At 35.6% G+C, this 18,280-nt stretch overlaps 1 protein-coding gene across 1 annotated transcript in view; it reads right to left on the reverse strand.

The window, feature by feature from the left end:
* LOC106930920 (stromal membrane-associated protein 1-like) overlaps window positions 1-18,187 on the reverse strand; it is a 90,951-nt gene extending 72,764 nt beyond the window's left edge. Inside the window, exons 1-4 of the mRNA XM_015008777.2 lie at window positions 17,768-18,187; window positions 8,591-8,724; window positions 7,570-7,655; window positions 2,578-2,653 (exon numbers count right to left, since the gene is read on the reverse strand). Of these exons, the coding sequence (XP_014864263.2) occupies window positions 2,578-2,653; window positions 7,570-7,655; window positions 8,591-8,724; window positions 17,768-17,885 (414 nt within the window). The 5' untranslated portion in view covers window positions 17,886-18,187. The remainder of the gene's footprint in view (window positions 1-2,577; window positions 2,654-7,569; window positions 7,656-8,590; window positions 8,725-17,767) is intronic.
* Between the last annotated feature and the right edge of the window lie 93 nt (window positions 18,188-18,280).

Genomic DNA, 18,280 nt, shown 5'->3' on the forward strand with positions numbered 1-18,280 from the left:
TTCAAAAAGTATTAGAAAGTGCATAAAATAAGCTTTCCAACGGTGTATCACATGTGCATGTTGCAGCAGATATTAGAGTAAATATTTTCGTTACGGAATTTCCCTGCGGAGCTCCGTGTTGTATCAGCGGAGTAGCGGTGCGAGAGAGAGAGAAAACGGCAGAGGACGAGTTGAAATCGCGCATAAAATTATGGAAATGTCTAAAAGAAAATCCACCAAACTGATAAAGGTTCACTGCCTTCAGACTGATGTCTGAAGGCAGTGAACATAAGAGACATATAACCAGCTTATGTAAAATATTTGTACAAGCTAACGTTAGTCATATGAATGCTGCACAGCTATTGGCTAACTGTTAGCTCCATCTTGATTCCTGCATAATTTGTGCAATAATTATTTATTATGCTGAAAATAAAATCGTGGTCTTCCAAAAATAATGTCCTAAGTAATATTTTTACCTAAAGTGATTTTGGCAAAATGGAAAAAAATAAAAATCACCAACACTTTTTTTTCTGCCAAAAGATGAATTGTGAAAACAACAACAAATCAGCCAAGTGAGGGATTGGTGACCTGTCCAGTGTGTCCCCTGCCTCTTGCTCCTGACCACTGGAGAAGGATACCAGGACCCTTTCAACCTGAAGTCTGATAGATAAAGTATGAATGGATCAAGAGTGAGATTCTGTCTGCAGCTGGAGAGGAACTGCTTTAGAGCCTACCACAAAAAATGAAAACGCCTGAAATAATTTAATAAAAAACAGGCATAAAAACTTGTAAATTGGAGGCCAGGCTTCACAGTTTTCTCTGCATTTATGTAATATAGTTGAAAGTTGAAATTGTTCATCTGAAATTGTTTGCCCCTGTAATCAGAAAGTTTTTGTTCAGTAATAAACCTGAAAATTTCAATTCCGATTTTTGTTTTTTTTGTCTTTAAACTGTTTATTCTCAATTTTTAATAGACAGAAATGTTAAATAACTATCGAATACTGGAAGCTGAGGTTGTTCTGGAAAAAAGAGCAAAAATTCAGACTCATTGCACATTTTTTGAGAATTTTACAGCCATAAAATCAGAAAAATACCAGGCGCCCCAGTTACAATTATGGTCTTAAGAGGGTTAAAGGGATTTAAAACCAGAAAATGTCATTACTGCAATGGATCTAAGGAGAGAGCAGGTCAGCAGAACCAAAACCAAACAGTTTGTTGAGGGCAACATCAAGTACGATGAAAGCAAAACTCAGCAAATGAAAACGGCAAGTTGTTTCTGCCAAACTAGACAGTTTCCAGTGCAAAAATCTTATTAGACTTGAAATAAGACAACACTAACTGAAAAGTAACTTTGTAGCAAGATTTAGAGGCTTGTTTTAAGTAAATAATTACTTAATATTGAGGAGGAAGCACTTGTTCTGAATGAAGATTATTTCACTTATAACAAAGGTGTCAAACTCATTTTCATTTTGAGCCAAATCAAGATCATAAAGGCTCTTAAAGGGCCGGTTGTGCCAGAATGTATTGATAAAACTTGTTAAACTGTTAAAATATCAATGAATTCTTAAAATTAAATATTACTGAATATATTTTCACTCCCTCCAGGATTTAGTGACACCTTTTGTGATTTTTTTTTGCAATAAAAATCAAAGTATTTGTGATACTAATTTTAAAATATTTGCGCTTATTTATGACGGTTAATGTGACCTTTTATAACCTGCAGTATAGATGACAAACTATAATCTGACAACAGTTAAAGCAGAGGCAGCTGTTTAGTACAAGTAAAGTTGACAATTTTTGAGAAAAATCTGCAATAAACAGCCAACTATATATTAGCGCTTAAAAGTGTGTAGATTTGTTGATTTTGTGTGAATTTCCACGATAATTCTCCAGAAGCTGGAGGGACTGATTGACATAATTTAGCAGTAAACAGATTAAAACTGAATTAATTTGATTGATTACATAATATTTAAGCACATTTAGCGTTTAGTCTTGAATCTAGAGGGCCACATAAGAAGCTATGGCGGGCCAGATTTGGCCCATGGGCCTTGAGTTTGACACATGTGACTTATAACAACACTATTTTACAAGTTAATTTGGAACAAGCAGTTTTTCATTGTTTAAAAGGAATTATTTACTTAAAACAAGTGCATGTAAATTGCTGAAAAGTTACTTTTAAGTTAGTTTGTCTTATTCCAAGTGTACTAAGCTATTTGGAATAGAAACTAGACAAAAACTCTCAGTAAAACTTTGTGTTTTTGCAGTGGAGCCAAAAGAAGCAAAACATTTCAGTCATTCGCAATCTAATTTTAAAGTTTCAAGAAGTTTTGAATGCTTTGAAAAAATACGTGGAAGTCGATTTCAGCTCAGTGAGGTGGGAGATTTTCAACAAAGGAGGAGATAGAAAAGCTAAAGGGAAGGAAAAAGTTGTCATTTTACATAAGGATGATTTCTGTCCCCTGCCTATTTGGGCCTCTAACAGCCCCACAGCTACCAGTGCAGCCCAGATTACATAAAGCAGCCTCCAACCATTGCAGCTGTAACAATAACATGCAGTGACTGAAAATGGAAAATACAACACGTGCTGGTGATACTCACTGAGGCTGCAGCCAAGGCCTCCTGGTCGTAGTACTTCTTCCTCTCGTATTTGTCCCGGATGAAAACTTCCACGGCTCTAAAGCTTGGAATTAAGGACTGGAACGGAAAACAAGTCAACCGCAATGCAAAAACACAAAATCTTACCAAACATTTCTGATGATAAAACTCCTCAGTTTGGTGCTTTGGTCTCAACTAGACAACTTAGTTTACAGAGACTTTAAAATTCATTTTTTGTCTTTTCTGTTTATTTAAAATGTCTTCCAGTTCCAGGGTTAAATGTGCATAAGAAATAAAATTTAATCAATTATGAGAATGAGTTCTTGCATTATACTTGAAAATGGTCTCAAAACCACATCATCGTTTATTGCAATAACTTATAGGACAATTTATCGTCTTATTGACTTAAAACAAACTCCTATATCCTGCTGAAAAGTTACTTGTAAGTTAGTTTTGTCTTATTTCAAGTGCAGTAAGATATTTGCACTAGAAACTAAAAACACACAGTTTCAGGAAGTGTTAACAATATGATCTCATCTCAAACTTCATCTTTTCACAAAGATTTAGGTGCCAAACTGAGTTAATAAGAATTTATAACATTCTGATTAACTTCAGATGGTTACACACAGATCTAATGATTTGTTTGAGCCATTTATTTCAAGATTGAGAGATTTAAGCTCTTCTTGGAAATGGTAAATTAATTTATAGTTGTTGCTTTCCCCCATGCTCTCTGCTACACTGTACCTATGGTTGTGTATACGCTGCTCTTACCCAAACCCTTTCTATCTGCTACGCTGCAGCTGGTTCACCACAATATAGCCCGTCTTGAATATTATTGCTAGTCAGTTAGCATAACCACCATTGACGGTAGCTAAAAGGCTTTCCTGAAACTGTAAGTTGTTTCTCCACCATTAGCACGTAGAACAGTCATACACAAGCATGATTGACAGCGCTCCAACCCTCCTCCTGACTGATTAGTTGGTTTTGTTAGCCCAGGTAGGAGGTGGGGGAGATTTTTTAAATCAGATTATTTGTATCATAACATACTGTCACAACACGGTGACAGTTTTAAAAACATATGTAAAAAAACATATATTCCTCATAAAAGTTACATACCACAGCTTTTAAACACATGTAGTTTCAAAAATAACATGTTAAAGTGACCAATTTGATCGAGGTTTATAGAGATTTGGTTATAAAACAGTTCCTACAACTGCGACTGTAAACAAACTATATTTCACATATACAAATCTGGGCACAAACTGAGACTCCCACTATATCCCAACCCACAGCATCACAACACAAGCATTAATCCCAGACCTCTTATCTCCCCATTTCAGCAGCAATGCTTCTGTCAGATCAGTAACAGACCTCAAAAGATTGAGGAGCGATGACCACCCACACGGGTGGAGCTAAGCGATAGGATGGAGGAGGCCTGCATCTCAAACGCAGCCTTTATTTATCACAGTGGAGTGGAAACAGCAGAGCAGATCGGACGCAATCCACCGTGGCTCTCAGGATAGAAAGAGAGAAATGACAGCATCGTTACACGAGACGGCAGGGAAGCGTCCGATTAGGTCGGACGCCGCAACAAAACCAGATTTAGGAACAAATATATAAAAAGAAACCACTGACAAAGTATTGCACATATAACCAAACTGAAAAACAACAAAAAATATGATTTATTAATGTGCCCATATATTAGTTTTAAGCTAAAATACAAAAGTCACGGAGAGGAAGTCCAGCTTCTCTGCTTCTATAGAAGTGAATAGAGGAATATAATAGAGAAGAAAAAAGTTCATATATTTTTCTACTTAATTTGGATAATTTGTGAGGTTCATGCTGCAGTATGGATTTTTATTTTTTTAAAAAATCTTACATATATTTTTTTAAACTGTCACCATGTTGTGTTATGATACAGATAATCTGATTTAAGAAATCTCCTCCATCTACTAATGAGCTATTATTGCCATCTAAAGAAATGTGGCGCTCCTGATCAAAAACAACCAATCAGAGCCAGGAGGAGGGTCTTGGCGCCATCAATCATGCTCGTGTACAGCTGTTGTATGTGGTAACTGTTGAGAAACAACTTAAAGTTTCTGGTAAGCCTTTTAACCGCCATCATTGGTGGTTATGCTAACTAGCTTTAGCTTTCAGGACAGCCTATTTTGTGTATGTGTAGCATGTACACACCCATTATTGACAGCACTAAAGAAGACAGAGGAGCTCGATTTTTTCAGATTATATCATACTGTACTGTCATGACATATTAGTAGTTGCAACAAATATGTGAAAAACATTAATTTTAAAATGTATGTATTGCAGCTTTAATTCATACCATTAAAAATTAAACAAAATGAATGTGAACGAAGATGGAACCTTAGAAGATAAAATATAAGTGCTAAAAAATGTTTTTTGTGTTTATATAAAAGCCGAATCAAAAATGAATTCAAGTGTTTTTCTCTTCTTTTTTTGTTTACTTTTTTTTAGTATCAAAACATTTTTAAAGTGTCAACTTCTTCAGTTTTATTTTTTAGTATCACAGTTTTTGGTTTATATTTTTTCAGTTTATTGGTTTTTCTTTCAATTTTTTTCAGTTTCAAATCTTTTTTATTCCATATCAATTTTTTTTTTGGTATCAATTTTTTTAAGTCTCATCTCTTTTCAGTTTTTTTTTTCATATTGTACTGTCACAACATAGTGGCAGTTGTAACAAATGTGTGAAAAATTTTAAATGTACGCACTGCAGCTTTAATTCAAACTTTTACAAATTGAACTGGAAGATGAGACCTTAAAAGATAATAGATGAAGCACTAAAAAATGTGCAGAAAAATGTTTTTGAGTGTATATAAAAGCCAAATCAAAAATATTCAAGTGTTTTTTTTTAATTTGTTTTATTTATTGTTTTTTGGGGGAGGGAGGTTAGCTTGGATATATAAAATATCTTTAAGTTCCAGTATTTAATGTTCTTTACAAAATTAAAGTTTATTGATCTGTGAGGGAGAAAATTTGAATTATTATCATTTATTGCAATAATTACTGGGACAATTTATCGTCCAGCAAAATGTGTTATTGTGAAAGGCTTTCAGGATATAGAACCATGCAAACACGTCTACTGAGGAACAATTTAGAGCCATAAATTAACCGATTCCTGAGGGAGGAAACCAGAGTACCCAGAGAGGACTGACACATGCACTGGGAGAAAACACAAACTCCCAGCAGAAAAACCTCCGTATGAGATTTGAACACACGCACACACACACACACACACACACACACACACACACACACACACACACACACACACACACACACACACACACACACACACACACACACACAGCGAGGCGGTTGCTCTGCTAATCCCAGGTCCGTTATCTGCAGCTCTCAGCCAGCGCCGCTGCTGTCAGAACAACTAATGAACTTCAAAAGAATGAAGAACGATGACCACCCGCGCAAATGGGCCCTGCCAGATCCCAGATACTGCATTAGAGCCACGTTTCACACACAGATTATTTATTTCAGCCTACTGGACTAAAACATGAACATATCCAGTTACTGTCATGTCTGGTATCACAGAAAAGGGGGGAAACTGAAAGCTGCTGCAGACACAGCAGGAGGAGACCTGAGGAAAATAAGTGGAATGATAGCGATGTGGCGAGGCTGTTATTTAGTAATGGAAATGCTTAACAAGAAAAATACGAAGCGTCTGACTGTGTTATTTCAGAGTCAGAGCAGCTCTCAGCAGGAGTGGCTTCACCTCCTCAGTAAAAAACTGAAGCATTAAATATTTCAACCACCTCCAGCTGAGATTCAGGGTCTTCCAGGTCACTGGACTCAAATGGAGATAAACGTTCCTTTCTTGTTTCTGAAAATTACAAAATGTGGGATAGAAAATAGTAATTAGGGTCCATAGAAAGTATAGAAGCAGCAATCCGGTATCATCTGGATCGGTACCAATACTGAAAAATAATCAGGTGGGATTGATAATATGTCCAATCAATAAGGACGGATCTATTCAGTTTAACTCTATGTTGTGCCCAAATAAATATTTTATAAATAAAAATTAAACTGAGAATAATTTTGAAATCTACTTTTCAGATTCAATGATTTTTTTGTTATAATTTCAGATTTTCAAATTCAAAATTTTGGCCCTTATTTATTTTTTGTTTTGATTCTATTCTTGGGTTAAATTTTTTTCAGTTTTAATTTTTTTAGATTCAATTTTTTTCCAGTTTCAATTTTTTTCCAGTTTCAAATCTTTTTTATTTCATATAATTTTTTGTATCAAAAAAATTTTACTTTTCAACTTTTTTCTGGTTAGTTTTATAATATCAGATTTTCTGTTAATTGTTTTGTTAAATTCTTTCAGTTTTAAATCTTAAATTTTCAGTTAGATTTTTTTTTGTTTCAATTTTTTTCCAGTTTCAACTTTTTAATTCCGTTTCAATTATTTTATTTTTTTTTCTTCAATTTTTTTTAGTATCAACATTTTTTTTATTCCGTTTTTAAACTTCAACTCTTTCGGCTTCATATTTTTGGTATCAAATTTTTTCAGTTTCATTTTTTTTAGTTTCATTTATTTTTTCAACTCTTTCCAGTTAAATTTTTTAGAATAATTTTTGTTAGTTTGTATTTCTTTTAGCTTATATTTTTTTCAGTTTTAAATCTTTTATATTCTGCATCAATTTTCTTTTAGTATCAAATTTTTTTAGTTTTTATTTTAAGTTTTCTCAGTTTCATTTTTTTTAGTAATTTTTTAAAAAATTTTATTTAGTTTTAGTTTTGTTTAGTTTTTTCAGTTTCAATTATTTTTCTTTTGATCAAACTTTTTTGGTCCCAATTTAGCTCCATAAAGATTCACACAAATCATTCTTAAATTGTTAAAAATAATATTATTAAAAAGCTAGCTTCCTGTTAGCTGTTGAAACCTAGCCATGTGATTTCATGATGGGATCTGTGAATAACCAGTATGAGAACGAAGAGGGAGGATACTGGTCTGTCTGTGGCCTCCTGAAGCTCTCTGGTAGGTGGGCTTCATACAGCTGGCGGGCTCTGGTGTTCCCCATGTCCACCATGCTCTGCAAAAACAGTGAAAAAATAAACACTTAAACAGAAGAAGCGACATCAGAAATGATGGCGACTAGTGAACGAATCATCCCAGCGCACAGCAGGTTCTTTCACGCATCACATTTGCATTCAGCTCATTTTGCCCACCGACTCCTTTGCATGCGTGCGCGCACACCGTGAAAGGACACACTGGCTGTATGCAACAAGGCCAAATTAAGAGGAGGGTGATGGATGGGGTGAAGATAGGAGAAAACGGAGTCGGAATAATCAGGCATCCAGAATTAATTAGTCACTGAATACAGTGATTAACATTCTAAGTGAGACGCTCCTCCACTCACACACAGCTGACGGAGAGGCGAATCCAGCTACTTTAACACACACACACACCAAACAGCTGAATCTATTAACGACTGAATGATTTAAAAACGACTGGAAGGTTCGTATACGTCTGATAACAGAGGATGGACTGAGGAAAGTAAACAAAACACTAAGCTAATCACAAGAGGCTAACAATATATCCATGTGTTTACATACGAGTTCCTATGACAACCAGGAAGATGGATGGATGAGGGCACACTAATATCCATCTATCTATATATATATATATATAAAATACGGTTTAGACTGCAGCAGACATTCTTTCTTCTTTGATTCTTTCTTCCTTGCAGTGGTGAATAATTCCTCTGGTTTTAGATCTGAATCATCTTTGCTGCTTCAATAAAAGATTTTCTTTTGGGCTTAAAGGCAAACGACTCGAGTCGTTTTCAAACGACATAAATCCTTTTTTCTTCCAACGTCTTTCATTAAATCCCCATCTTTCTTCTTTATTTTCAGAAATAAAAACTCCACACGTCTAACCCAGCAAATGAGTGAATGAGACAGAAAAGGTGCGTCTACTTCAAGCAAAGATATTGATCATTTATGGCTCACATTGTGGTTCAGATACCTGGATCTGCTCAGGTGTCCACTGGTCCAGGTTGACGGATTTGACCCTGGAGATGTGGACCCCCAGGTTACGGTGGATGCCGGCGCAGCGGATGCACATGAACACCCCGAGGTTCCATGACGCCCATCGAGGCCCTTTAACCGGAAGAGGAAGAAGAACACTTTCACTTTAAAAGCTCAAATGTAACACATTCCAGGATTATAATTAGGCCCGTCGCAATAAGAAATAAATCAATTAATCGTAAGATAAATTAAAACAAACTCAATCATTTCCATTTGGATGATTTGTTGTTTTTCTCTTTCTACTGGATGACTAAAGTCTTCAGTCTGGTGTTTTGGTCTCAACTATCCATTTTTTTAAAGAACAATTTTGTTTGCAGAGACTCCATAATTTATTTTATTCGCTATCTATGTTGTTTTGTTTATTTATTATTGACATTTAAAATGTCTTCTAGAGATTTTACATTAAAATATAAACTGTTCTTATTGATTAAACTAGATTAGGGGTGTCCAAAGTGCGGCACCCGGGGCCATTTGCGGCCCTTGGAACGATTCTGGGCGGCCAATGATCACAGCTGTAAAATAGCCTAAAGGTTTTATTTGTTTTGTTTTTTGCAGTTCATGCAGATTCACATTTAAAAAGCAATACTGGGGGGAAAGTTTCATGGATGCCAGGAAGGGGCAACACAAAATATTCATCCAGGTTTTTGCTTTTAATTAAATTTATTATTAAAAGAGACCCAAAAAATCCAGTGACTTTGAGTGAGTGAGGGATATTCTGTTCTTGTTGCTAAAAAGACATACTAAAAAACAAAAAGAAAAATTTAGAACAATGATGCAAAATTTAGATTTTAAGACCCGTTTTTTGTTTTAAATCTACAATAATTAACACCCCACTTCTCTACAGTAATCTGGCTGCTTTGCTTATTTTATTTTCTAAAAATGCGCATTTAGTTTATTGATTATTTAGCAGATAAAAATTAAAAAATACAATTGATTTGCTGTTATATTTAGAAAGAAAAACAAAAAATTGACATTTTTGCCCATGCCAAAAAAAGACAACACTAAAATAGATCACATAATATGTGGTTTACATGAAAACATATCAAACTAAGGAGAAAACATGCTGCCTTCCTGAATTTCATGGTCTAATGTGTCTAATTTCAAGCAAATTACTATAAAAATGATTTCCACTTAAGACTTTAAAAGGTTTGGTTTTTTAACTTTAGCCGGCATACTTTCTCATTTTCACCTGATGAATAAAAGGTGTAATTGAACACTGCTGTGATTGAAGACCAAAGGCTTTACATCAAAGAAAAATGCTCTGAGTTTGTTCAAACCTGCCAAGTGCTATGAATCTCAATAAACTACAAAAAGCTGCCAGATCATTCATTAATATGCAACAATGCAGACTTTAAACACATTCTTCCACAGGGAAAGAGTTGAGTCAAACCAGGCGTCTGCCATGTTGTCTTGTTTAAGGTAAAAATCAAGGATTTTTGACACTGGTGCAAAAATGTATATATCAAATGACTGACAAATGGAAAAAAAATAAAATGAACAAAGTTCCTAATCAATATGAAATGAAAGTTTTTGTGACATATTTTGGTGTTAAGCTTTTTTTTTTTTTTAATATTTCCTTTTATATTAAAACAAGATTCTTAGCTTTGGACATAATGTTAAAGTTCTTTAAAAAAGGAACTTAAACATTTTTAACGTCTTTAAAATTATTTTTCTGTTGGACTACAGACTCTGTTTTGTTTGTGTATTTAAATATTTTTATTTGCACTTGCTAGATGATTTCAGACTGGTTTTTGTTGGGCAAAATTAGTTAACATTTAGAATTATTTATCCATTTTATATTTTCTTTGACACACTATACATATTTAGAGAGAGGGTGATAATATATATATTTATATATGAATATATTTTTATTCTATTCTTTAGGAAAATAAAATAAAATGAAGGTAAAAAGAAAAACAGTTTTGAAGTTACATATCAAACCCAGCCCATCTTGGCAACAATATAAGCATTTTATTTCAGTCAGTATCAATAATAATTAATTTTCTGTTTAAAATATCTGAACTACTTCCAAACTGGTGACGTGACCTTTCCTGCTTTTATCCACAGTTTTCCACAAAATTGTTTTTTTTTTGTTTTTTTTAAGTAGTTAAAAATACAGTGGCAAAACCTCAAACTGCAGCTTCACAAATTACTCAACAGGTCGTTGCTAGGTAACCAAAGAATGACCGAGTTGCTAGGTAACCAAAGAATGACCGAGTTGCTAGGTAACCAAAGAGTGAGAGAGTTGATTCCACCAACATTGCTTAGCTAAGCTTGAGAGACGGAGCGGCTAAAGCCTTTTTCTCTGCCTACATCTTCCAGAATGCTGTGCGGTTCTGGATCTGAGCTCAGTGAATATCCTACATATTGAATATTATCTGTTGATATTGATCACATGTCTATCACGTTATATATTATCGATTTATTTTCCAGCCCGTCTTAGGTTTATGTGGTCTCCAGTGAAATCTGTCACAGGGATGCAACATCCAGCATGTAGAAAGAGGCAGAAAATTACCCAGGCTCAAACCAAATCTCTATGGGGATGAATAGGAGACGGCACAGAAATGACAGTGAAATTATTTTAATGGGCTAGTGGCTGCAATCCCGCCGCAGCACTCATGCTCCATCCCCGTCCAGAACATGAAGCTTACTTGTGACTTTAAACACATAAAGTGCAACGGCTTAACTTTTATGGATCCAGGCTACATAATGGTGGTGCAGGAAGCCTAGTGGGCTTGCTGGGTTTGACTAAGAGCATCATCGTGCTAATGCAGTGGCACTAATGCGCTCTCCAGCCTGAGGGGGCATTAAAGCAGCTGAATGAGTGTTAAGCCTAAAATCAAGCAGCTCAGCCATTGTAAGCTGGACTCTATCTGTTGGAAATCTATCAATATCTATCAGACTTCAGCTTGGTCTGCTTTCAAATCATCTCTGCGTTACTGGTAATGTGATCATATTTACAAACTTTACATGTCCTGCTTATCGGAACCACTTTCACAAAGCATGGTGCTCATCTTAAAAGGGTTACAGAGGTGAGAAATGGGTTTGATAAACTATCCAAATCAAAAACAATAAAGAAAACAAGGACATTTTCACTAAGAGTGTCCTAATACAACTTTTTCACTTCCATTACGATTACAATATTGCAACTTTAAGTATTGGCCAATACCGATATTGACTCGATACAATAACACAAATCATTAAAATTCAAAAGTACCTTACATACATACTTTTATTACTTTTTTGTGGTGTAAAATGTTAGAAAAGGTTTGGTCAAGTGATATTAGTAAAATCAAATTTATTTGCATATTACCTGACATTACAAAAAAAAAGAGAACCTTTTTTTTCTTACTGTCTGACGTTAAATCAGACTACATTTTTTGTGTTTTAGGTCAGTTAGAATGACCGAAATTATTTCTATTTGCTAAATGCCACAATAATGAGGGACAGAATATTTCAGATTTATTAATGTCAATATCAGAGGTGTAGATAAAGAATGATTCCCATCTCTTTAACTACAGCCAGCAGTAAAAAGTAAAACAAACCTTAGGTGATAAATGTGTGCTGGGAAATAAGCCGATAGTCTAAAAGAAAAACTTAAAAATCTTGTGAGGAAATCCAAAATGTTTGACCCTAGTCATGTGAGAAAATACTACCAAATCCAGAAAAAAATGTATGTGTAATTCTGAGTTTGAAGACGTTAATAAATAAATCTTTGACATATTCTCCTTTGGAGATTAATTTACTTTGCTTTCTGTTTCTGTTAAAGATAGTAGCCTCCCGTCTGAACACAACAAAAGCTGAATTCTCCTGCAGTCACCTCACAACAAACATATAAATGGAGATATAAAGATAGCTACTCATAAACACGGCGAAAGCAAGTATTCAGACACATTATTACACATAGCTGTAGTTCAGTTAACCAAAATTAAATTACAAAAATAAATTTGTTTAATGGAAACACGCAAATTTCGAAAAGAACACTCGCCTTGCCTTTGTCAATAAAAACATTGTTGCACTGGGATGTCGTTTTTCAGCCGAACAGAACATTTTTACAGCTCACAAGTCACGTGATCAACAACCGAACGCTACTATCGAAAGCCACGAAGAAGACAACAGGAAGTAGTCTTCTTTGTGGTTTGTGTGTTGTTTCTTTCCCTCGGACACCATCGCAGCTTCGCACAGTCGGGTTAAAACAGTTGTCATTCGTATTGAAAACTGGCGGTAATGCGTAATGAACGTTTTTTTGTCAACCGCCAATAAAAAAATAAATAAAAAGACGCCGTATACGCAGCTTTCTAGTCCAACGGCTGAATAAGACGCTGACGTCTAATGTTTACTTCCGTCGCCGCCATGTTTTTTTTTTTTTTTTTTTTTTTACAAACTTATTATATCGTGTGAACAAGCTTATTCACGCGTGATTTCAATATCACTTTTTAGGCGAAATTTTGTATTGTTTTGTTGTTTGTTTGTTTTTTCGACGTAAGCAGATTATAGACAAACAAATCGCAGCTAGTGTCATGTCCACCGACGGCACACGCATACAAAGTGAAACACGGACGGAGACGGACAAAGCAAGGCGTCCCAGCACATTGAGACACAGGCAGAGAAACACCCAGGAGCCTTGATGAGTGACAGCTGAGCTTTCAAACTGACAAGAAGAGATGCGGAGAGGGGGGCAGCTAGCAGAGCATGAAATTAAAGCCCCAACTGTCAACCTGAGGACAGTCAGCAGAACAACTGGAGGGCGGCTGTGTCGGGAAGTCTGCGACAGTGGCAGAGAGGAGAAAACGGTGGCTGCACTCCTTCACGGCCAACTCCTTTTAGCTGAGACAATGAGCTGAGCTCAAAGCTGAAATGTTTCAAGTAACCAGGCACATGATGAGTCAGAGTGTTGCTCTGATGATCGGAAGAGAAATTTTCCGTCTGGCAGGAAAAACAACCACCAAATGAGCCTAAATGTCTTTATGCTAACTTTGAGGCATGGAGGTGGAGGTGTGGTGATTTGGGCTTGTTCTAAAGGAAAACTATTGTGCAAAATTCACTTTTTGGACATTTTTATACTTCCAAAAACATTTATCTGGACATGTGTTACACCCAGAACTACTCAAGTGACATAGTTTCATCTTCACCTGATTCAAAATCTGTAATAAAAAAAATCTAATTAAGCCCCTTTTGCGATCCAATTATTAATTGGTTAATTGAAAAAAATCTGCAGGTCAGCTTTGCACTGTTGATTTTAGAAGAAACAGTTTGTTAACCGTAAACTAGAGGAATGCTATGTTATTGCATTTTAGGCAAAGAAAATTTATTTTCATATTTAAAAAAGGAATTATTGTTTATTTGTATTTTTATGTATTTAATATTTTTTAAATAAAATAGGCTTAACTGGTTAAATGAAAATCTGCAGAATATGCCTTTTTTTTACCTACAATTAATTAATTACTAAAATAATCATTACTTGCCGACCTACTTTGGTTACAATAAATGATATTTTCATAGAGTAAAGGGGAAAAAGACAACTTGCTAATGTAGACATAAATCAATTCCTAGAAAATATAAGAGCATTTATTTCATTAATCCAATATAAAAAAGGGGATTTATTTTTTAAATAGATTCAAAATCCATTATCTAAACAACCAGAATTTGATTTGGATTTATTTTTACTCTCAACAATTTAATTATTAATGCTGCTTGTGCATCTTTCTAAACCACACTTTTTCCTTCCACTCAATTTTCCATTAATAAAGTTGAATAAAACATTATTTGAACAACCAGTTTCTTTAGCAACAAACCTTTCTGGTTTTTCCTAGTTGCACCCCTTGCTCTGCACCACAAAAACCTGAGCAGACAGCTATTTAAAAACATTATTTTATGTCTGCATTAGTCTACACTTCCGTGTCATTTCTCCAATAAAACATCCTAAAAATGTCTTAATATTCAATGTACATCTAGCCAAGATAGTGTGGTTTATTTTTTATATTTCATTTATTTAATTTTTTGAAGTAAACCATTAATCTTGGGTTAAGAGGCTGAGTGCTGCTGCTGCAAGCAGGAAAATGAACCATCTCTGTGCTGAATTCTCCTTTACTGAAGGTTAACAACCTCCATTTGCTAATTAATACAAATTTCCCTCACTGTAAATTACAGAACTATAACGTGGAAACTCGAATGCTGGAAAACAGAGAACAAGACTCCCATTAGGGAAAAACACAGCAGATCTGTGCCGCCCCCTGCTGATTTCCTGAGGTAATGCAGATCCAAGAAATATGAAGAGAAAAATCTGAAGAATATTAAGAAATGATGAATACTCAGAAGAAAGTATGAGCTAAACAATCAAATAGGGAAACAAAAACACTCGAATTTTTAAAATGTATAATAGATGGTTTGATATGAATGTAAACCAGACATTTATAGATGCAACGCCTGCTGAAATCAAACTAAAAAGGCACCAAATGAGACAGTGGAAAGAATTCTCCACCTGCTGGCGATAAACGGCATTACGCCCAAAATTATTCAATCCCAGATCCAATTTAGATTATTTTAATTCAGCTGACACGTTTGCTTGGATATGAGATAAGCATCTCTCAAAAGACACAACAATGTAAAAGGAGCACCAATTTCTGATCTTTAATAAAATGTAAATGTTAAAAGTTACAATAAGTTGTTTGTGGAAGGAAACCCAAAAGGTTTGACCTAAGTCATACATTTTAAAAGACAGTTAAACCTAATAATGACCAAATCTGTGTAGACTTTTGAATTTGAGGAAAATAAAAAAAACATTAAATAAAAATGTTCTAGCAAGATTTTGTTGTTTAAAAAGTATAACTTCAGACCTAGATCTTTAGACCTCGACTTTCAGTTCCAAGTCAAATTTTTCATTCAGCGGTTTAGTAGAGCTGGAAAACGTGACTGAGAAATGTTTCACAATATAAGCTTCCGCTAAATACCATGATGGTTTACCACTGTAGCATTAGCAGAACTAATGGTCATGATTAGTGCTGAAGGTTTAGCACAACTAACGTTTTAGTAAGCAGTATCCATCACTGGTATGGGTCAACACATCTTTAATTGTGTTCCTTTAATGTACAAATGTAGCATAAAAAGCATAACTATGCTAGTTTAGCATAAGTAATGTTTTTTGTTTTTAAAAAAAACTACATATTTTTGGCTCTGAATAAATATGATGAAATAAAGATTGATTTTTTTTCCTAAAATGTTCAATGTTAACTTAAGCTTCTGCAGTAAAATATGCATTTCTTTTAAAGCTGCCGTTGTATTTCACACATCTGACAGTGAACTGCTATCAAAAACAGGTCATCAGAGCGGTGAGAAGCCTGAAGGTACTAGCTAAGATCTGCTGAGGTTGCACAGAATCTGCTAATTCATAATTTCATAATTCATAATTTCTAACCAAACTGATGCTGACATCAAGCAAAGAACTGAGACAGCTTGTGCAACACTTGATTCACATCTAGGCTGAACTCTAGTAGACAAACACAATGGACGAACGAAACTAATATGAGGGAGAATCTCGTCTGTCACGGATCCACACGGAGGGAAAAATGTAGGGCAGTGTGTGAAAACAAGCAGGACAGAGGGTGAAATTACAGCTCAGAGGACGAGATGATTCAGCAGTCTGCAGCGTTTCGTCATGTAGCCGTGCAGCTGCACCTCTGACACGCCGCCTGCAGCTGGCAGGAAACAACAACTACATGCAGTGTCGCTCCGAAAACTAAAAGAGCTGATCAACGGCAGCAGAGCTCAGCACTCTGAGTGGTTGTCAGCAGCTGCATCAGTTCCTTGCCATGGAAATCTCATCCTAATTACAAAAAATGACCATCTGCATTGTACCATATGCCCAAGAGCCAGATTTATACCAATCTTGACCACACAATATTATTCCAAAGGCCACAAAAAGGCCCCCGGGCCGCACCTTGAACAACCCTGCAGAGGCGTTCCACTAATTAAAACCCTTTATTTTCCAAGCGTGCGTGCCAGAATATTCAGGTTTCGATTTGTGATAAATCTATTAAAAAACTGATTGAAAATCCACCCAGCTCTAAAACGATTCCTTAATCCTAGTGAATAAGTAGAAAAAGAGATGGATGAATCACTGACTCACTGATTGCAAAGGAGGCGCGGCGATGACGCAAAAAAGACGTCATCTCACCCAGAGGTAACCCCGATATGTGCCCTTTAAAACTTAATTTACTAATTAAAAATAGCATCCTTTCACATTGACATGCAATAATAGCAATACCTGATAATACAGCAAGATTTTGTTGGAAATTGTAGCTCAACCATTGATTTAAATGCGTACAAATTTCTCACAGTAATAATCACTTTAATTATATCTGAAATATGCCGAATTGAGAAAGCACATCTACGCTTTTATCACATGTATTTGCTCATATTGTATTTTATGACTTTGTGTAAGAAAATGATAAAGTTTCGTTTTTTCTAATGGAGTCTGGTGAAGATGCTGCAGCAGCAGAATGCCTATGTGTGCTTTTTTTATTTCCTTTTTCAATTTCTTTTTAAACAGGACGCAATCAGAGAGTGAAAAACACCTGAGATTCCCCGCTGCTCCACGGGACACGCACGTTTTCCGCTCATTAATAACCCAGTCAAGGACACGACATCGATACTACAGCCTCAAGTTACCCACAGTGAACCCACTTACAACCGGAACAAAGAGGCGTTCAGATACATAATAAAAGAAAGGCATTTAAACTTCATATAAACAGAAAATAGAAAACAATTATTTATAAGGAAAAAAATAAACGAATTCAGCCCAGATACATTATTTTAATATATATATAAAAACATTTTTCATGATAGCAATTTGATACAAACTTTAAAAAGTGTTTTATTTTGAAAATACTCAGCGGAAATTTTGTAATCCTATTTATTTTAATTCAATCCTACCTTGGAAATAAAAAAAAAACATTTTCGTTTTGTAAATTTAATCCCTGAGTGTTTAAAATGTATTAATGAAAATTACAACATGTCGGTGCAAAATGCAGCAGAAACATGCATTCCTGTGCATGGTGGACAATGTCCAAGCGTGTCCCCCGTGTCCCCCGGTCACTGTGGACCGTGTCCTGCCTACCTTTAGCCTCACAGTCTGCACAGTACTTGTTGTCCTCTTCTCGCAGCAGTTTGGTAAGAATGGCCTGATGCTGCTCGTTCAGTTTCTGGGCTTTTTCTCTCTCCGACCGGGTCGTCATCTCGCTTTCCGCGGTGGGGCGGTGAGTCCAGCTGGGTGGGGAGCCGTGGGAGTCCTCGGTGCCGGTTAACGAGGGAGAGACGTCCTCATGATGAAGCCGTGCCGCCCTGAACTCTCTCCGGTTAGCTATCAACCTGCTAGTAGCGGCAGGTTGGATGGATGTTGAGGTATCATCCCTGCTGCGTTCAGGACTGTTGGAATTTACAGCGTAACGCCTGATTCACAGCCGCCAATTTAGAGTGCGGAGAAAGGTTCGTAGTAGACAGGGGAGAAAGAAAGAAACAAACAGAAGAGTAGATTTCCGCCAAAAAAAAAAAAACTCAAATTTTGAGATGACTCAGACATTTCATTAAAACATGTTAATTTCTAAGTTTGAAAAGTTGAAAATTTGCTAGC

The sequence above is a fragment of the Poecilia mexicana genome, unplaced genomic scaffold (assembly GCF_051168715.1).
Source record: "Poecilia mexicana isolate PSO_F unplaced genomic scaffold, ASM5116871v1 scaffold_15, whole genome shotgun sequence".
In the NCBI taxonomy this organism is placed as follows: domain Eukaryota; kingdom Metazoa; phylum Chordata; class Actinopteri; order Cyprinodontiformes; family Poeciliidae; genus Poecilia; species Poecilia mexicana.